The sequence below is a fragment of the Acanthaster planci genome, linkage group LG15, assembly GCF_054643075.1.
Source record: "Acanthaster planci isolate LZ-2023a linkage group LG15, COTS_SCS, whole genome shotgun sequence".
In the NCBI taxonomy this organism is placed as follows: domain Eukaryota; kingdom Metazoa; phylum Echinodermata; class Asteroidea; order Valvatida; family Acanthasteridae; genus Acanthaster; species Acanthaster planci.
In genome coordinates, this window is record NC_141791.1 from 5,667,330 (window position 1) to 5,689,832 (window position 22,503).

The 22,503-nt window shown below is 39.2% G+C and overlaps 1 protein-coding gene and 1 long non-coding RNA gene across 13 annotated transcripts in view; one reads left to right on the plus strand and one right to left on the minus strand.

Moving 5' to 3' along the window:
• LOC110990509 (uncharacterized) overlaps positions 1-22,503 on the minus strand; it is a 63,378-nt gene that overhangs the window by 22,720 nt on the left and 18,155 nt on the right. For 2 of the 12 annotated variants that reach the window (XM_087146528.1, XM_087146523.1), the window contains exons 1-4: positions 6,218-7,059; positions 5,779-5,935; positions 5,358-5,577; positions 310-4,060 (exon numbers count right to left, since the gene is read on the minus strand). The exons of 5 other annotated variants lie outside the window; for them this stretch is intronic. In XM_087146528.1, coding sequence (XP_087002654.1) covers positions 310-335 — 26 coding nt within the window. In that variant the 5' untranslated portion in view covers positions 336-4,060; positions 5,358-5,577; positions 5,779-5,935; positions 6,218-7,059. Of the gene's footprint in view, positions 1-309; positions 4,061-5,357; positions 5,578-5,778; positions 5,936-6,217; positions 7,060-19,243; positions 19,386-22,151; positions 22,265-22,503 lie in introns of those variants that run through there. 5 more of the 12 variants (XM_087146524.1, XM_087146525.1, XM_087146530.1 and 2 more) reach the window with 5 other exon arrangements.
• Positions 7,874-13,789, plus strand: LOC147796613 (uncharacterized). Its single transcript, XR_015427827.1, has 2 exons — positions 7,874-10,103; positions 10,910-13,789. It is a non-coding gene; the product is annotated as an uncharacterized LOC147796613 (long non-coding RNA).

Here is a 22,503-nt window from a genome sequence, read left to right on the forward strand (position 1 = left end):
GCACCCACTGCCAAGAGGACCAATTCGCAAGAGGCCATCCCAATGCTGTCATGTTCAAGGGCCTGATCTTAGACTCTGAATAATGTAGACCTTGCTGTATCATGAATCCTAGCATATTTATTTCTTTTAAGGTTATGGAAACTGTTAAAGTCCTTCACAAATAACAACATGCACAGGTAGACTACAGTGGGCGTACATGATGTATACATGTACATACTTCAGTAATACTCACTGTAGTCCATATTGCAGTCGACCAGTAATTAGTGTATCCCAACACTAGCAAAAATAATAACAGCTAGAACTAAATACCTGTATACTGTAACTTCAATGATCATGGAAGAAGATTGCTAGCAGCAGTCGAATCCGTTTCTGCTATATGCATGCGGAATTGTGTACAAAGAATTGTATTGGGCCAACATGCAAGGGTGCGCCTGAGCAAGTAGGCACGAGAGCCATCCGCTGAGCTCATTAATAAAATTTATATTTATATTAGAAAGTTGTAATAGCCATGCATTTGGGGCATTGAAGAAATATTGCATAAAAACTCTGGCCTAGACTTAAGGCTTCTTATTGTGAGCAATTCGGTGTGCAATTAATCGGGTCCGAGAGTGGCACTATTTGGCCGTTTTGCAGAGAGATGGTTTTCAAAATGGCTACTTTCCGGGGCAGGGAAATTTCCTTCATTTTAGGGGTGGTCAGGTTTCGGCAAGAATTTCTCAAAAATTCATCGGTCAACGCGCTTAAAATTGAAAGGCGAATGAAACTTGAAAGGGGGCATGTCGAACATTGTTTTTCTGTGAAGCCTGAACACCTGTAAGAGTTGTATTTTGAAAGTAATTCTGAAGTATGGGAATTTATTTGTTGTGGTGCACCCCTAACTGGAACTTCACCTGCTGTCGCCATCTGCACACAACCTTTACACTTTCAGCAGCAGTATCGCGAACATACACCATTAGCCTACGGAAGCGTATTGGTGCCTACGCATATCTTGTTAAACGACATAGTTATCTCGTTTAACATGTTTAAACGACTCATTTATCTCGTTTAAACGAGCTATCTACACGTATGTCGTTTAAACGTAATACTGAGTCCTTTAAACGAGGTACTAAGTCGTTCAAACGAGATAAGAAGTCTTTTAAACGAGGTGATAAGTCGGATAAATGAGATAACAAGTCGTTTAAACGAGATAATGTAACTTTATCGTGTTGGCAGCAATACGCTTCCGTAGACATCATGCACGCTGTTCCCACTGAACTTTACCCTTTGGCGTATGCCAAGTGAAAGCTATGCTGAGAAACACAACGGATTAATCTACACACATCACTACTCGTTTGCATTGGTTGTCAATGCCTGCACGTATTTAACGTACGCCATTACCTAAAAATTGTCTGCCTTTTCATGAGTATTTACCAGTACATGTACGTGTATTATATTCATTATTTGGTCTATTCATGGCTACGAGTGATTTGACAAAATAAAGTACTCATTTGCACTGACTGCCAGCCACAGTTTTAACCAGGCACTAGTAGTAGGAAGAAAACGGCTTAATTTGACGTAAAAAAGTGTCTAGAAGTAATTTGGGGTATAGGCCTACTGACCTATATATAAGTTTCTTTTCGGCTGGCACAGCATCAACCAACTGTAATGAAAATACATCAGGCAGGAAAAGGGCTGAGCCTCCTTATATATAACCCTTGCTAACGAGTTCAAGTTTTCTTTTTGCAGACGTCCTAAGCGACAAGGCAGCCGATTTTTGTTGCAATCATTATAAAGGAAAGGGACATTTGACTTTGAAGAAGACATTTTTCTCTCAATTACTATTTCTGTATTTATCTTGGACCAATTTGTAGGATACAAATAGTGAATGTTTCGAGAGGCGGAGAAAAACTACCCTCCAAGGTGACAACTAAAAGCACTTTCTTTTTCCCCTATGGATCACTGAAGAGGGTTTGATTACTCCATATGTTCATCAGGCGAGAAGCTGTCAGTATTTTGCTCTAAAACGCCTAACCCACATATTGTGCACTTTTTAAGCTACATGTAAAACCGGTTATAAATTTAATCTTAATACAATTAAAATGCACTTCGATTTTAAATATTGTTAAGGTTTACAAGCACTTTTCCGATCTACCTCTAACCTATGGCTCCGTAGCGCTCCGAACTCTGGTAACTTGAGTAGGTGCATTTCCGCGCTTAAGTACACGTTCGTTTATTGTCCTTGCTACGGGTGTAGTACATGTACTTTTGGTTGTGTATGGCCAGATACATGTATCAAAAGTAACAAGTGCCGTATGTGATAGCTCTCGACCATTCAAGATGCAGAATCTATACGTGTTACACCTGTATATGTAAATCACCACATTGTTAGTGCATTGTAGTTTCATAATATATATCAACGGCTAACCGGGGTGCCGGAATCTTCCACGGATCACTGTTCTGAGAATGCAAGGTTCATTCCTAGGATACATCTTTTACCACCAATAATCACCCACACAATGAAATTGATAAAGCTAATTCATTACATGTTTTCAGCTTTCATTTCCTTCACAGTTTTGCATCCTTGAAAAATAATTACAGGGCAATTAATTATTCACGGAAAAGTACCACAAATTACGATGTGCACGTACTGTGCAGCGCAAAGACATACATGTATTGTAAGTATTTTAAATTTACCGCTAGAGCGGTTCCAAGAAGGGAGCATACAGGGTTCCTGACCCCTGAGAAAGAGTAAATAATTTTTGGAAACTCAACATTAAATCCAATTACATGTTTGTAACATTGGCTTCAACATTTTGGAGGAATCACCCTGAAAACCGAAGCTTGTTGTACTCTTGCCCAACAATACAGGCGAAACAAGACTTACAGCACAACTCCAACAGTCCTCACTCCTCTAATTTCATTATTATTTGACACACACCCTAAGGGGTTAGGTTAAAGAATTTAGAAACAGCAACACAAAACAGCAGTTAAAGTGAGCAAGAAAAACAATACCCATTATAAAGTTTTAGAAATAATACCAAACGTTAAATATATGGGTAGACACAACAATCAATAATGTCTCAGTGATGGCTAAACCACCTACAAAGATGATGAATTAGGTACCTTTACATTGATACAGGAATGTGTTTAATTTGTATTTTGAAAGTATTATTCAAAGAGCAATAAGTTAAGGGGCAAGATCGTTCCAGTTTCTTGGTCCAGAGAGATACATTTAGGCATAAAATATACAGGTATAACTGTTTCCATGAAAACACCACAAGTAGACCTTTACTCACTGACTTAAATTATTGCTCAACAGCATTTGTGGAAGTTTGAGGTCTAACAAGACCAGAAGAAAATGTCGAATTTTTATATTTTAAAGCACTATTACCACTTAATCTTCCACCTTAAAATGGCGTTCCCACTTTGCTGAAATCAAGTTTGGGAGACAAATAAATGTCTCCACAGCATTTTGTCTTGGGTGAAAATACAAGTGCATGTCCCCACAATTACAGAGAATGTAAGTGTGGCCTCAAGAAAGCATAACAACGATGGCAACTGCAGCTCATCTATTAAGTGCACTACATCACGCCTTAAATAATTTTGGCAACCTACTTGATAGCACACTTACTGTGTTTAGAGACATGTACATATATTATGTGCAAAAGTACAGGTAGGATGGCAACACCTATGTAAAGGTATCAAATTTAGCAGTCCTTGACTTACAGTGCATCACAAAAGGCATTGTTATACCCTTGCTTTGACCAGGGACCATCTTACTCAATCACAAAATCTTTCGGGGCATGTTCTCAACCAGCTTCTTACACCAGTTCTTCGTCTGGCAGAAGATGAGTACATTCCCCCGAAGGGTGGGGCCAGGGGCTGGTCCATCTCCAACAACTTGGCCAGGGTAGAGTTGTAGATTACCAGGCCTTCCTTCATGCAGTGGGTCAGGGGTACAGGACAGAAGTCAGTGCAGTACAGGTCAGCTTCTAGCCACTGGGCCAGGTGGTCTAAGTTGGGGACGGTAGCACTCATACCCACAATCCGGATGGAGTTGGTGGGTACCGGACACATTGCACTGTAACAGAAGTTCAGTAGACTTTGTTACTCAACAGAATTAGACAGATAGTGTTCAAAATACCAACTACTACTCATCATGCGCATCAAAAAGGGGAGACTCTCCCTAGAAAACAAATCTAAATTGATTACATAGGGGAAAAAGAATGAGAAGAGAGGAAAAGAGGTGAAAATGACGATCATCAAATGAAATAGAAAAACAAAAGTTTACTTGAAACTTATACCCCAGAGTTTACCCCCTTCTATCAGTGATGGTTTTTTGCTCCTGCTGATAAATGTTTTAGCTTTCTTGAAGAAAAAACCATCTGGTGATGCCCATGCCTCACACTGATCTAATGAAAGGAATCTATCCTTGCTATCACCTCTGATAGAAGCAAATACATGAGTATGTACATGTACAGTACTTTGCTGAAATCTTTCATAATTCTGCAAGAATCGATGTAACATACATCCTGATTGCCATTTTAGGATCTGGTAGGATAATGGCTTGGTCATAATCACTGTGGATGCAATTTCATGACGTCGGGTCAAACGTTTTCGAGACACAATTTGCTAAAGTTGAAAACATTTCAACTAATTATGGTGCAATCATTCCATAAAGCTTTATCATATGCCAGAAGTATTAACTGGCCTTGAAGTTTAATTTGGCATCCCATTGGGAAAAAAAGGACAATTAATGGGATTTCTTGAAGAATGGCAGACACAACAGGAGGCACTATTTGAAGTGAGTAAATCTGAAGTAAATACAAATGATTTTACCTAAACCCAGGCATGCAACCTGAACTTTGACAAAAGACAAGGAAATTCGAATCTTTAGGAGACTTTGTATGGTGATTTTGAATCATCAATGGCATGAATGTGAAGTGCAAAATGAGGAAGAGGAAAAGTTGGGTGCCTGTGAGCCGAATAGCGCAGTCCTATTGTGTCTGCCATATCTCAAATAGGCTAATAAACCATATTCGATCACACAAAATGTAACAACTTGAATTCCCCAGACTAAAGACACTATTGCAATACCTCGTGATTTTGGGCAAGCTTTTACATAGCCACTACCATCGATCTCTGGAATGGACTGGTTCCTTTGTGCCCTTTTTATCCACTGGAAAGCAGTGTACTGTTGCAAGGCATCTCTTACACTGTATGTAACTAAGCAAAAGCTTGCCGTGAATCACGAGGTATAGCAACAGTGTTTTTAGTACATTCTGTTATGTTCATGTGAATTTAAAGAACTCAGTTTACCAGACTTTATTCAAATTTAACTCACAAAAGGCTTATTGCCATTTATACATGGTGGCTACCTGCAGTGTTTTTGAAGCATCGTTTCCCTTCTTGGTGATGTAGCAGACCTTTGTGAGCCGAAACTCCAGAAGATCCTCTGTGGACGTCTCTCATCATGTGCAGCTCATCAACCACAATGACGTCCAAATTAATGGATGGAATGTTGGTGATGGATTCTTATTGAAAAGAGTGATGCAGGCGACCATTCAAAGCAGTTGTTATGGTAACATTAGATGGTGACTGAAACGATTAGTGAAGATAAAGAAAATATTTTCAAAGAATATTACATCTAGGAGTGTAACTGGTGATAATGAATGACAGTACATAAATGGTGCTATGAGGGATAACAGAGAGTGACAAGATGGCCATAACAGCAAAAAAGAGACTGTAACAACAAATTAAAATGCTGATGACAGTGTTCGCATGAGGAACATGACTCACCCAGTTGATGGGCTTAGTTCTCCTCCAGTAGTCCATTTACAAGACTGTTAGCTTTCTCAATGGTACACACAGCAAGGTCAATTGCCTTGAACCCACCAATAGGTGACTCACTACCCATGTACCCACCAACACGGACTCCTGCATCTTGAAACATGCCCTACATGTACAAAGCCCAAATAAATACACTGAGTAAATAAAATTTATAAGCAAACGACTGACCTCAACGACCATACTTGTACATGTATGTGTGGATGCATGTGAAAGCATTCATTACTAGACAAAGTTGACAAGACATGAGTGTTACACCATTTGGGCTACAGTTCTGAACTAAACTTGAGAAATAACATTCCTCTCTCACTGTCAGATACTGTACATGTACATGTACCATCAGCTGCATGAAAACTAAGGAACAGTACTGTTTCAATGGGGAGCCACTCACTTGAGTTGGAATCGCAAAAGAAGATTTCTGTCAGTGTATGAAGCAGAGAAAGACTTGAAGCCAGCTTCTTCATGTGGATGCCAGAAAGTACTACAGGTACTTTTTACTGTACATTCTAGAGCATGATGCATTCATCTGAAAGTTGAACATCTTCTCCCTTACCACAGAGACAAACGGCAGAATCGGGAGGGCTTTCTTCTTGGTCTTCAATACCCTCTTCAAGTTCAACAGCTCGGCCACCAGGGTCTTGCCAGTGCTGGGGGGGGGGGCCGAGTTGACCAGGTTTCCCCCATCCAATTCCCTGCCCTTAGCAAGGAACTCAGAATGCCAGGGAAACATCTTGGCGATGTGGCTGCAGTGATCTGCTCAGGCAAGCCCCAGGAGGAGAGAAGCAACGAGTCTGTTGGGGATTGTATTTCATGAGTCATGTGTGACGGTGGGGAGGAATCAGCAACATTGTTTCTGGATTCATGATCCTGTCCTCTCTTTTATGCTTGTCAGGCAAGCAAGGAGCAGCTGGCCGCACACATTTTGCATCTGTATTTGATTTAAATCTATTTATTGCACTGGAAGTTACACATTTCTCATTCGACTTTGAGGAGTGCCTCTCTCTGAGAGGCATTTCAAATTCATTACTTTGTTCAGTTTTATTATTCTCAGTAACAACTAAAGAATTGTAAGATCTCAAATGAGTAAATAAATCTTCAGAGTTTTGTAACTCAGGATGAGGGGCACCAGTGACTGAGTTGGTTTCTATACTACTTTGCTTCTTTTAATTAAACAGCAGCATTTCTGCCAGAGAACCTAGCACTACACCAAGCCGGGGACAAGTATCTGGACTGCTTTCTACCGTGTTATTCTTAGTGCAGTTGGTCCCCTGTTGGTTTTGATGGTGGTATTCAGCTTCAATCTCCTTGCTTGAAGCACGCCATCGTCAAAGTCGTCAGTGAAGAGTGAGTCAAAAGAACCACCATGATGTTCTTTAGCTTGGCTCATCAGCTGTTCACTGGATTTGGACAGGTTTGTATTACCTGCACCCTGTCAATGTGATAAAAATTAATGTCTTAAAACTGATCATACATGTGCATGTGCACTTGCACTTGGTGCATAAGCAACAGGATGAAATTTTTTGAACCATGAAATGGGCAAACAGAGTTTAATAAACAGACCACAACTGCACTGACCCATGAATTTTCAACATGTAGGTACATGTACGGTACATACATGTACACATATACATGTCCACACCACACATGTACGAATACATGTACATGCAGGTTTCTTCAAGTCCATTAGATTCAATGGCTCAAATGAAACATAAAGTCTACTGTCTTACCGGGCCTGTCTCAAACACATAAGTGTGCATATAAAAGTACAGAGTATTCTCTATACTAATCCTGTTACCACAAGTACATGTATTGGTGAGCAAAGCACAAGACAAAGATTTCTTGTTCAATTACAGTACACCAGGCAGTCTTTGATGTTATCAGGATGAGGATGAACACTATACACAGTGAACTTCAATTTTACTGACCCTTCTAATTGAATTTGAAAAGAACTGAATACATTCCAGTACGTGTAGGAAATGTGCCTCGGTTATTGCTTGTGATGCATTGAAAACTTTAAATACAGAGCTCTGATGACGTCTTACCTCTTTGTTCTTTCCTTGCTCTTCCAGTCTGGGTGACCCCCTGACACTCTTCTCAAGGTTACACTGACCCTTCACTTTGTCCAGCTTGGATCTCTCCTCCTCCTGCTTGGTCAGATGCAGTTTGGAATGTCCAGTTGTCACGGATACACTGATGGGAACAGCATGCTGGCCCAGTCTCTTGGTAGGCTTGGCGTTGGCTTGATGTACATGTAGACCTGACATCGTAACCTTGACACCAGGCAGCTCTGGTTTGTTTAAGCTTTGGATTTCTTGTCGAGTTCTCACCAGCTTCTGTTGTCAATGAGAGTTTCTGCATTGTGTACCTGTGTACTGCGAAACTACCATGAATGCCTATACATAAACATTTCCATACCATAGTTTTCAAGGAAAGCACGATCACTGTATTATTTGAAGTGCACGGTAGCAGCACTGGCCCTGTCAGAACATGAGGGCACGGGTTCAAAGACGCAGTCAGTTGCAGTTTTTTCTCTACCCACCAAAAATATACAATCATCCTATTATTGTTTTAATTATAAAGACGAATAAAGAAATTGACTGCAGCAGGATTGGAACCTGCAACCTCCGGAATATCGTACTAGTGCTCTACCTACTGAGCTATCCAGCCTTACATTGGTGGCTCTTACCATTTGTCAATTATCTTTGTTTGGGAGCACTAGTCAGAGGCCATGTAACCTGAAACACTATAGTCAGGGATCATGCCCCAATTATACACAGTGTAACCTGGGAAGCAGTGAACAGGGATCACTCTTTGTGTGATCCCTGTTCACCTTTATAGTTATAGCAAAGCAGATACCGGTACATGTACAACTGTAGTCAGTTTCCCTGGCTATATGGTGTTTCAGGTTACATGGCTTCTGTACGGTATTCATGAAGGTCGCAGGTTCAAATCCAGCTCCAGTATATTTCTTGAATCCTTACAATTTTTATGAAAGCACCTAGTCCATTTCAGTGTATTACTGTTTTAAACAGAATCCAGCAATAAATTGCTGGATATATCACATTTCTTCATGACTTGTGAATTTGGGGCACTTTCTCAAGAGAAGAGAAGTCTGAAATTGCAGTGATAATGTCCCTGAGCATGTACATGTAATGTACATGTACATGTATGTAGTTGCCAAGTCCCAGACTTTAAAATAATTCATTTCGGTGGCAAAATGAGAGACTTGGCAAGGATATAGAGTCATTGTAGTTAGGTCTAAGTACAAAAGACAAAAAGACAAAATTCACAATGCATCAAGATCGTACAATCACATGCTCTCAAAGCCAATCCAAAAACCATTGGGCCACAAATTCACTTTACAAAGGCACATGTGTGATCGAATGCTGGCAAATGTTGGAAAATGTCTGACTGTACCCCGTTTACAAAACAATCTGCCTATGCTGGAATATTTAGCAAATCATGCAACAAAAAAATAAGATTAACAAATCGTACAAAGATCAAGCGTTAAAAAAGGATACAATTGTTAACTTGGCCTACCTCACACATGTAACGTTATGTCTGACTTGACCATTTACTAACTTGACTCTGGACAGCTTGACCATCAGGACAACTCAACCTGTGGGGAAACGAACTCAAGTGTTTCCGTTACAACAAGCTGACTTTGGCATACAGACAACCTAACGCAGATTTTCAGATGGTTAATTGTGTGGCAGGTACCTGTAATCTTGATCTTAAACTCGAGTTCTTAACATTAAAAATAATATGCCAGATGTAACAGGGACAGGAAAAAATTGGACCCAAAATTTAAAGAATGAGTAATCTGCCATTGGTGAGATGAAGTCACAAAATTATCCAACTCCTGGTCACTGGGATGAACAATGGGGTAAAATAATAGGCAGTCATCAACAAACAACTTGATTTTAGTATCCATGCCAACATTGTCACCAATGTCATTAATGTAGAGCAGGAATATCAACAGACCTAAGAGTAGGACAGTGCCCTGAGATAGGCCTACTCCTGATGTGTCTGGAGTAGGGTCTGTCGCTTCTCCGTCTATGACAACTTGTTTAGCTCTGTTCTGTTGGCAATGTTGGTACTGTTTTATCATGGAGCTCCATGGTTTTATGAAGTAGGCCCTATTATCTCATGATCCACTGTATCGAATGCTTCACTAGAATCGACCACCTGCTGTACGTCTTTCCGAGCTTTTGGAAAAAGAGTTCAATCACCCTGTCCACACGGCATGCATGGACGCCACTCGACCTACCTCCATGGTACAACATGTCTGAAAATTTCTCAGTTAGTGTTTTCTATGTAAACGACTTGTTTTTTTTCCCTCCTAAATTAAACTGTTTGGGCATGTTTTTGGTTTCTGATGGCTAATAGTAATAGGTCACTGCGGGGAATAATGACTGGCATCCGTGTTTGGAAATGGTCCCGACATGCCTGCCCCGAGTTTTTTGATTTGAAATGCCGGTGAATTTCTTCCAAGTTCCAGGGTGTTAATCACATGGAGGTAGAATGAGTCGTGTTTTACATGAATGATGTTTGAGAAACCCATACCTGCTACAAGTACATATACAATATTCAGAGGTAGGCCTTAATTAGATTAATGTCCTAGTCTTACTCCAGTCTTACGAATACCATGGAGGTAGGAAAAGATGTACTACATGTACCTCAAGCTGTTCATAATCACAGCTTCAAATCGTCCGCCATGTCATACTTAATGGCACTCAAAAGAGGGCGCCCTCAAACAAAATGGGTGGTAAAATTTAATGCGTCACATTATTTTCGGTTCGGTTCATGCGCAGTTGAGGCAAATGATTGTTTCTGAAAAAATAATAATCGCATCCCTTCAAATGTTTGTTCTGTTTATTGCTACAACCCCCTTAAGACCACACATGACGAATATTTTTTTTTTCAATCTCACATCCATTTAGTTGAGATGTGACTGTTGGTAACAAGTATCGGGAAGAGTTGGTTTGAACATTGTTGAATGTCCCCCTGTCTGCTGCAGCTAATTTTTATGATACATGTCGACTGAGGCTAAAAGCAACTCAATGTCACGAATTAATCTCAGATTGCAGCTAAGAGGGTGTGTAGGTTGCAAACTGGATGAGTCCTCCGGCCGGGATATGTGGAGAGGAGAGACCACGCCTTCAACTAACACGAAGCAGGTCAACTCGTACGCCAGCAACTCGTACACCGATTAACTCGTGTGCAGTTTGGTCAAACCCTACGCGTGCCAACTCGTACGCCGACCAACTCGTACGCCTAGTTATGTTATTAGAAACATCCTTAATAATTCCCCTCACTGCCTTGACTGATAACGGGGATCAAACTTTCACCCACACCCCCAAATCGTGTGAATGAAGATTTGAGTAATTTAAGTACGCACGGCAAAGCTCTAGAGAAGTTCCGATTCAATTGTAAAATCGGCTGGGTAATAATGACGGTTGTGTTGTGTTGCAGTTTGTAATAAAGGGCAAGCTCCCAGGATATGGGAGCTACCATAAATGAAGTTTTTGTGACCAAAGTTACTTTTGACTTTAATTTGGATAGAATAATTAGAGAATAAATTGTTACTGATCAATGAGCACAGGCAACCTTTTGACGCATCACCTATTTCTCAAGCAGAGTTTGACGCGGCGGCACCTTTGGCTTTGTAGCGCGGGCCGACAACTAGGTTGGGAACGCCAAGCTGTTAGAACATGTTCCTTGTTATGCTAATAATTTTTGTCTAAACCAAACGGCTCTTTTCAGAGCCAACGGCCCTATGGGCCACACATTTTCAAAAAGAGATTATCCAAGGCAATTTTTTTTAATTTTTGCCCTCGCGGGCCACACCGTCAAAAATGAAATTTATGGTCTCCCTAAATGGAAATTTCCCGTAAAATTACGGAACAATTTCGTAATTTTACGGAAAATGTCCATTGCAGACACCGTAAATTTAGGGACATTGTTTACAGTGACTTAATACCAATCTTTAAGGATACATGCATCTAAGCAAAATCTAAAAATACCAGTCTCGACCTAAAAAGAAAAAAGTAATGAACAATCAGCTTATCTGGTAATTTACATTTTATTTACATTTAATTGATTTACATCTAAAGGTAAATTTGGTGAAAACACGGTAGCAAAAGCTTGTACGAGGTTAATGCTCCGACGCACGTGTGAACCGCCCAAGTTGGGCTGTGTACGAGTTGGTCGGCGTACGAGTTGACCAGCATTCAAGTAACTGCTCAATTTGAAAGCTAGATCCACAGTCAAGTAGTGGTCTCAATGTCTCGAATTCTTCGCTCTACTGAACCTGTTGTTTTCTGAGGTCAGTTGACGTTTATACTGATTGTCCAACACAGGTCTGTTGTGCAAGGGGGCAGCAGTGAAGAGTGAAGACAGATGCAATTGAGAGACTAACAGATAAATGCAGGATGGCCGGATTTGTACATGTATTAAACGAAGTGAGTAATTAAGTGCTACATGTATTTAGTTTTAAAAAAAATATGCACAAATTAAAAATACAAAAAGTTTTTACAGTAGATGTTGAGCTCAACCATCTGTCCACAAGGTATTTAAAAACAATTCCCAAGGGTACAACCAACAAACTGCTCTCAGTAGTTGATTGTGGAACTCAGTCCAAGTCTTTTGATCACAGTACTCCAAACAGGAGAATAATGCACATACACCCCTGTATAGCGCCTTAAGCACACACACATACAGACATACTGCCCAGGATCAAGAAAAAGAACCTTACCAAAATTGCTCATTCATATCTTAATTCACATAATTATGCATTGTTTATAGTTTAAACCTTGCCGCATCTAGAATCATTCTTACATAGAGGGTACCTGATTACAAGAAGAATAAATACACATATACATGTACATTGATACTGAATTTGAGACAATGAGGGGGTCCACAGCTTCGACATCACCCTGTAGGTGCATAAAATGAACGGGTAAAATGTAACTTTTGATAATGTGGTCATATCATGTGGGAAAAGGGCCAATTCACTCTACAAACCTTGATATTAATAATTTTGATATTAATATACATGTATATGTGACCCACTCTGCAAAAATGATTAAGTCACAAGATCCACTTTTTGAGTTTTAATTTGTTTAGCGTAATTCGACCACCAGAATTAGAAGCCATTACTGCGGTGGTACAACGCTCGTGGACAGGAAGTACGCGCGTTACATGCCTCTTCGACCAATTGGGTGTCGGGATTTGCCAAATGGACGCGTGAGTCAAGCTGAAGAATGTGCATGTGAGTGCAGTGCCACCGCATTTATGGCGTCTAATTGGATTGGTCTACTGGACAGAGCAAATTCAGTTTCTTGTTTTGATATATCACTCAGTTTGGTATTCCGATGAAAGTGGATACTCCATGGTGAAAAATGCTGTGGGTTCGTACTGATTTAAACTCTGCAAAATTATTCTAAAGGACTTTTTACTCAAGAGTGGCTCTGGCGACTTACGACTCATTTCACAGAGTGGGTTACATAATAGTCAATCAATATATGAAGCTAATTTAAAAGCAAGGATACACCTTGGATGGAGATTTACTTTTAGGAAACCTGGTAGACTTTGTCAATAATTAACAAGACCATTTTCTCTAAAATTCAACAGTTTTCCAGTGTTCTACTGACTCTTGACCTTTACGGACGTAAATTAGTTAACAGTCCATTTTCATTTGTATGATGCTATAAATGCATGTTTACAACTGAAACCATTTTATGTGTTTGAATCATACTTTTGCGTAGGCCTATATCGACATTTTGCTTTGTAAATTCTTATTTGGACAGTAAAAGTCATAGAACATTTCAGAAGATGTGGTCTTCACAGTCTTTAAAGTGCATTTTTAATATTAAACGATCACGCATGCATGATCTATCACAACGAGGGACATGAGGTTAAGCTCAATGTGTGTCATTTCTATCGTCTTACTTAAAATCGACAAAGAAATGTACAAGATATTCCGTTAATAAGCCTGAGCATTAATAAACCAAAACTTTTTATCCTCAGACATCCGATGAGCATTTTTATACAGTCATTCTTTGTCACTCTGGTTAAAAATCATTTCAAAGGACTAATTTTTTTACAACGGAGTGTACATTTCGTTGACACAAAACATAAGTCAAATTAAACGTTTACCTCCACCCCTTCCTTGTAATAAAAAAATTCTTGTTAATAACTGTTATACCAGATGCCTTACATTACTATACATCGCATTCTTTTGTAGGTACAATACACAGAGTAATAGATAAACATTTTGGTCCTCAATCTAGCTAAGATAAAAAAAAGAAAAAATCGTAAGCAGGGATGCTTAATCGATTTTGCGAAAAAAAATTTCCAATCATGCATTACCTACGTGAATACAAAAAGACCTGCAATAATTTAGGAAGCATAAATTTCAAGGTTTTTCTTTTTTGCTTTTCGTTGTGAGTTTTTAACTATTTTATGAACTTGTAATGATCACAGGGCTGCAGTGGAAACCAGTTTGTAACTGTTTGGGCATACCCTGGGTAAAGAAATGGAATAAATGAATGTTTACAGTTGGACAATTTATCACAATACCCAAAATCGCCCCTTTCTTTTGATGGGCATATCAGATCCATTACTTTGCTTCAAAATTTCCCGTTTCAGTTTCTTTCAGGAGAGGCAGGTTTTTCTCAACCACCTCCTTCACTTGAGCCGCATCAAGTCCCATATCACTAACATCCAGGTGGATGAGCTGAGGGAAAAGTGTAAGATGGCTTGTGATGTCACTGATCCCATCCAAACTGAGCTTGTTACCGTGTATGTTCAGCCTCCTCAACGGGTGGGCTTTGGGGAGGATACCAATCAGGTCAGTGACGTCATCATCGGTGAGGTTACCGCCATAGAGCCTCAACTCCTCGAGGCAAGATGTTATCAGAGGAGCTAGAAGACCCACGTGACCATGCAAATAAGCTTCAGGACACCCAAATACCCTAAGCTCGCAACCCTTTAGGGTATCCACCAAACTCTTGACATCTCCACATGAACGAATCATGTTCTCAAGTGATAGTCCCATTTTTCCAGAAAAGTAACGTGTTACTTCATATACGCATTTACCCACAAACTCCATATCAAATTCGGCATCATCTTTGTAAGGCCAGTATAATTCTAGAATCAACGTTTGAAATTTTCTCTCGGGTTGGAATGTTTCCACGAGGCTTTCCAGTTCCTCTTTCCAGTTTTTAGATAACAGATAATGAAGGTGTAGCAAATTCGAGATATCGATGTTAGTACTTTGAATAATTTCTCGAAGCAAATCAACATCTTCCCGTGATCTGCACATCACGTGTAACGTCTCTACATGTAATTGTTCATCTCGTGACTCACCGGTTTCTCTTACATAGTCCCTCAGTGACCGTAAATCTTCTTGATTGTAGATGATCATATCGGATGGCGGTTCGAATTCTTCACTGAACAACTTCTTTGAATCCGACTCCAGCGTTAGCATGTGTCCCACTCTCAGTAGCCTCTTTCTGCCATCAATGAACGAGTTACCTTTCCTCAGTCTGTTAGCCAAATCCTTTTTGTCGATCTTGTCAAGCGCTCTACACAGCACTTCGTGACAGTCTTCCTTAGTCGATTGTAGTGCTCTCCATGTTGTCAGCATTTTAAAAGCGCAATCTTGCGAAACTGATTTTTTGTTTTTTATTTCGTCGAGTTCTTCTTCGACGAGCCCGATTTCGTACGCCAGGTCCTCCCATGCTTCACAAAGGTCCTTGGAAATCTTGTGGAATTTTTTATCAGTCAACCCTAGCAACAAAATTGTAAGGATATAGCTCTTCAATACGACGCACTAATGCCTAATGCATGTAGTAACACTGAACAAAGCAAACTTTCGAAATTGAGACATGATTATAAAACTGAGTTTATGTGATTTTTCTTAATTTAACAGACATTCGTGTAAAATTGTTACTTGGGCTAAAAAAATATCGGCATCCGAGAATTTGTTTACATTACGTATATGTGTAAATTTAAACGAACCACGATAGAGCGTTCCCGAGAGTCACGGGGATACATGTATAACAATAAAAGTGCAATAAGCAATAATATAATAAATTCTTCTCCCTTACATTGTTGCTATGCCGTGGAAACTGTTTTAAACCATGTCATTACAATTTACCGGAAAAGATGGTTGTTTGGGAAAAGGGACATACTGCCCGGAAGACAGCTTTGCATGCAATATTATGACTATGAGAGACACAAAAATCCTCATTCTGGAATAATTATAACAGTGTGAGCAAAATATTTGTATTCCCGAGCCGTTTTAGTAACCAGGCATAAGAAAGTTTCATATGTATGCTAAAGACATCACCTCTGACAATTCAAGTCAACTAGTGCCTTTTTCAAAAAATGAAGCACGTTTTTATGCGGAAAAAATTAATTTTTGAGATTTATTTTGCCATGTTCTTTTTAATTCGATGTATTTTTCCAAGTTTTGTTTTACAAGATTTTTATATACATTAAGAAATATTTTTCTACATCATGAAATGTATATCGCTTTTTGCATAAGATATATTATTTAATTTTCAGTAAATCTATTTTGTTTTAGAAATATATTATCCCCAAGTTCCCTTTGAATGGACTTTCCAATAACATTCTCGGACTGAAGCGATTTGTTGCCGATTTAATGAATGACACTGTGTGCTGACGGTGTATTTTAGGATTGGTCTCGTGAACCATTACTCTGCCTGCATTTATCAAAAGAGAATCCTTATTATACACTGTTCAAGAAAGAGTATGTCCAGGGAACGTTTCAGTTCCATTTCGAAAGACCTTTGGACATTTTATATAAAAGCACTCGTTTCTGCAAACTTATTCCTTCATTTGTCCAGAAACCAAAATCTGTCAAGCCGACGATCGAATCGATATTGTCTGCTAACTCAACAGTTCGAACAAAAAAACTGAATCTCAGCCTAGAGGTGTCTGGGTATTTCTTTTTCCATAGTGCATAGTTATGATGTAAAAGGTAAATAGTGTGAAGTGATCTATAAGTATTTCCGAAGCTACAATTCTGATTATGACAACACTACATGTACCTTGTAATTCATAAACGAGATCCTTTCTGCCAATGGCTGCTAATGCATCACACAGTTTTGTAGTCTGGTCCCTCGGGATGATCCCTGTCCTCTCCACTCAGAGAGCATCAGCAAGATTTTTTTCCTCAGGTTCACCAGGACGAAAACTCTCAAAATACGCAATGCAGTCTGAGGTAAAACCAAGTTCAACCGCCAGCCTCTTCCACTGCGGTTGATCAGGAATGGACAGTTCACCTAAATTCAAACCAAAGGGATACAGTTTTTCTTTATTATGAACAAAATGACAAACGATCTTTAGGGATAGAAGGTCAGCGCTACACTGAAAAGACGGCATTAAAGTTTAAACACTTTTTAACACGTTTAACCCACGATATGTTTATTAAAGTGCGATTAGAAATGTATTTAAAGGCTAAATGCTTTTCTGTGGTATACGTTTAGCTTTGCATTCGCTTAGCATTTAAATACATATATGCAGGAAGTTCAAAAAGTGTTAAGAAATTTTTAAAAGCTTAACGCCTTTTCTACATTGTAGGGTGTAATCTCTGTTGTGTACCTGTAACCAAAGACAGACTAGAATGGATGACCCAAATATGAAATCAAAATATATATCCTTGCCATCTTACGACATTCTTCGCTGCATTCCAAACGATGGGTACACACACTGTGTACATGCATAAAGAATAATACTTGCGCAAATGCAATTTGTTGGAAAAAGACCAACAAGAACGTACCTGTTCTTTACATATTCCTTAAAGTCACTGTTCTAACAGAGACATTTATTGTACATGTATTTTTGTCCATCAAGACATAATACATAATAATTAAAAAAATACTCTTTTTGATGGTTCAACAAGTTAAAGCCTTTTGAAAGGTGGGCAAAGTTTTCCTGTTTCAATAACAAACTGGATTAGTTTGGTATTTTAGAGGTGTCAGCCCGAAGAGACCCGAAGTCATGTCAACCTAATTGACCCCTCCCGTCCATGCCAGCGCCACCTCACTGCACTACAGGCCCAGCTGGTTTCAGTGTGTCGCGTCCCCTATGATTCCCTTTGTTCCATTTAGGTTCCGTATCCTTGACTTACAAATAACAGGATCTTCGGTCTTGAAGTGGCATCTTTACTTTTTCTGTAATGTCGTACGTCAAGCACGATGCATGCATATTACCATTCCAACAAATATTCTATGGCCCAGTGAACATCGTTGATTCCTTGGCACACGTGGCCGTCCCATAAAACTTTTTGTTAGTAAAATCTTTTCAGTATTTTGTCATATAATACTTTCATGTACATAGTTATGGACTGGACTTCAGGCCCTCATGTGTCTATCCCTCAACGTGACACAGGGTCACTCGGGCCCAATTTCTGTAGAAGTTTATAGACAGAGTTTGTCAAATTTATGGTGAATTTCGGGATTCTGCCTCATTTGTCTTGATTTCGGTTGTTGATCCTGTCTTGCTTAGTGTGGCAGCAATTACTGCTGATGCCGCCTCACGTAGTCATAACAAAGACCACCGATAGAGCGTATATCACACTATGTTTGAAACGAAAAATAGGTGTTTTTCTATACGGTCATTGTGGATCATGACACGACTAGTTTTACCTTATCTAGTTTGACAAATTCCTCTTCCCTCAGTCCATCTCAAGCCTACGGAGCTCTGGAAGTGCCATCCAACATGTTTAGATCCTGACATGTTTTTCTCGCGATGATATATTAAACGCAACATGTCGACATCCTGAGATAATTTATCACAGGATGACAATATCATAAAAGTTGGACAATGACAATCTCAGATAATTTATCATAGAATGACGACACCGTAAAAGTTGGATGGTGACATCCTCAGATAATGACGATAATCATTAGCTTAGGATGTCAGCCTCTGCATCACCAAGTGTGATGTATACTTAACAACTTGTAACAGGCAGTGAGACGTCATCTAAATAATATCATTTATGGCAACAGGACAATGGTTTGAAAACTCTACCATCTCAGGCCGCCTGTTCTCGAGGTGGTTTGTCAAGGCACCCATTGACAAATAATGTCATCATATCACTTTACAATGTCGTCTTTCCATGATAAATATGTTGTCATTTCCATTACAGGATGTCTTCGTCCTGCGATAAAACATCTCATGGTTTCGCCATATTGCCCGTAATATGTCATCATCCTGAGATAAATTATGTCAGGATCTGGACAAGTAGGATGGCACTTCCAGAGCTCCATACAAGCCCTATCTCTCATACGGGGCCTTATTTTCAACGAATATGGCTTATCCACTTATATTATATTATGCTTTTGCTACCATAATTAGAGTAAATGATATTTAACAGCTGTACTCTTGTTTTGGGCAAGAAGTGGTGAGATTTCACCACTGTCAGTCTCCACGTTGGTAGGAGCAACAGACATTTCAATGTCCTCAGTAGCATCTTTGACTCTTATCAACTTTGTTGGCAATAGGCGATATAGAATCCTCGGTATCTACAAGGGCAAGCAAAAGCAGAAACGGTTAAGGGTTTACAAGGGCCACAAGTTTTGCAACTACAGGTATTCCTGGTCTTTTTTTTTGGAAATGTGTAAATAAATTACTAATAGCAGCATTTGTTTTCGAACGAAATAGAATGAACATTATATTTGATTTTTTTCTAACTCAATTTATTTTGCAACATGTGCGGGCAATTTCGCACGAAGTGTTATTTATGGTATGCCTGGTCAAGAATTGGAATTCTTTTGTGTGCTGACAGAAGTAATATTCTTGAAAATGTTTAGTTGATTGGCTACATGTTTGAATACTCAACAAAATAAACCCCTCATGTTGTCTTTGGAAACATACCGACTATTGTACGAATCCTATTCAAACACCAAGGCTAAGGGAACCTTCCTTCTTGTACTAGGGTTTTGCCACAATCACGTCATACAGCAAAGTTAATTAAAGTACAGACACGTCTTGTTACAATGAGGAGAAAGCTTAGAAAATTCTTGAAAATTTGAAGGATTATAATGAGTGTACAATTCATAATCCTTCATGAGTAACATCAAATTTGTTACCATTCAAAGTGTGTCATGATTTGTGCAACCTTGTATCTTCTAGTCGAATTGAACGCAATTGTTTTGCAAATTTAAATGACAGCAAATGAACATGAATACTCAATTCTTAAGAGTCACAGTAAAAGACATAATTATTTTTGGCGAATAAGAATTCACATTTTTGTTATAACTGGCAACGTATACGTCAAACCGAAATCCTAATCACTTATTTGTAACCGCTTGAATGAGACACAACGCACATTAATCTATTTGAAGGATGAAAAACGAAGTTGAATACTTGTTACTGTGAAAATGAAACCAGGTTTTAAGTCGTTTTAAAAATCTACGCCAAATTAAATAGCGCAATTTTTTCTGAAATTGGCCGGAAATACTATCTCCGCAAATGCGGTGAGTTCAGAATCCATGTATTTACAAAATGTATTTTTGCGTTGGGGAAATGTTAATTAATATAACGGGTTTTGCCCTTACCCAACATATATATCAGTAAACACTGTATGCTCAGTGCTTTTCCGAGAGCTTGCGAAAAAATTCACAAGCTTACTCGGGTGGGACTCGAACCCACGACCTCCTGCTTACTAGTGCAGACGTCTTAACCACCGAGCTTGCCAATTCAAAATATATGGACGATGATTTGCCGTCGCCGGCAAAGGTTCCACGTTCAGTTGAATGCAGCTACGCGATGTCACATGCTGGAACGACGAAATAACGAATTACGGTATCAGTAACCGCGCGCGAACGTGTCGTGTCAACACAACGCGCTTTTATTTTCTAGAATAAATCGTCTTTAAATTTCAATTTCTTCTGATGTTTACATAAAAGTGACAGCTTGCCAGAGAGAATAATTTAGCAGGGAGTTTAGGCTGAAACTATCTTCGTCAGTTACTGTTTGCACATGACGGCAAAATGTGGACAGTACATTTAAAGCTCATCAGTCGGACATTCTGGGAATCTCTCGTACAAATCTCATTGTCTGAGCAGAGTTGGTGGCTCGAATCATGTGACTTGGACTCGAGTCGGACTCGAATCGCTATTTTCGTGACTTGACTTGTAAATACCAGCTTTGACTTGTGACTTGACTTGGACGTGCAAAAATTTGGCTTTTGAATTGACTTGGACTTGCAAAAAATGACTTGTTACCAACTCAAGTCAGATGCTACTCGACCATCCCTATAAATTTGTATAACTCGTAACTGGTAACTTCGAAAGTTGACGCCTGGTTGTTTTTTATTATAACAGCTGGACAAAATAATGTGCAAGCTAGACTTTTACTTGGACAAAGAGACTTTTGACTTGACTTGTGTTTATACCAAATAACTTGTGACTTGACTTGGACTTGCAAAATGTGACTTCCTGCCACCTCTGTGTCTGAGCCATGATTGTAAATGAGGTACTGATGGCCATTCAGGTCCATTGGCAGCCTAATAGTACAGTGGCTGTAAAAATGTTATCTAAAACATTTTAATGTTGATTTCTTTGTTATAAACGTTATGAATTTCTAGACGTGGGGCGTGCTCATCGAGTCATATGCTTTAAGTATTTATATGCAGGGCAATTTTAACCAACCTTGGGTACCAGGTGAATGAACCGCCTAACTATTGGGCAAATAGATTACCCATCCGCACTGGTTCTCTCCTTATGGGCAAACTTGTTTTATTTTACCGAAAGATTGTGGAAAATGTTATTTGTACTCCCTTTTTACCCAGTGTTTTGATCCTTTCGCCAAACTGTAAGCGATTCACCAAGTAGCTCGCGTTGTCTAGCGTTTGTACATATAATCTTTGCAGGCATTTGATTGCAACTATGATTTGCAGAAAATGCAGGTAATGAAGACATTTCCCGAGGATTTTTTTCACCATTTCATTTTCATGCATAATGCGTACTTCATCCCATGATAGAACTATTCTTGAAAACGACGTTTTTTGGCAATAATGGGCTTGTGTACACTATAATCCACGACGATGGAAAGAGCATTTTCATTAGAAAGTAATTCCATGGTACAGTTAGAATGTCAACAACGTTTGGTGATATTGAACAAGAATTTTCTTTGGCCATAGGGCCTAATGCCCTTATGTGCACTAAACCACGCGCATAATAGCGACGTATTTAGAGTGTTTACATTATTAAATGAGCAAACCATAATATGGTCTGTGTGCACGCAATCGGCACGCTGTTTGAGTGACTTTCTAATCATCCTCTTACCAGCAGAATGATAACGAAGAAAAGTGAAAGCAAGCCAAATATCACCACCAAGACAATCAGAGCAGTTTGAACATTTTTTGGAGGACTGCTGCTCGCCGTCTCTTGAGTCGTACCTGAATGAGATGTACAGGGTAAAACAGACAGTTGTTTCCTTAAGCTACTTAATTGCCCATTCGTACAAAAAATATAGTAAAACTGTATAATGCTCTCTTCGCTTAGTTATTTTCAATTTAATGGTTTATATCCCGTGAATTAATCGTTATTATTCCGCTTAAATTTAACACATTATTAAACTAGCCCACTTCATACATTTCTTATCAATCTCACACAAAAAATATTGTTTTCAACACAG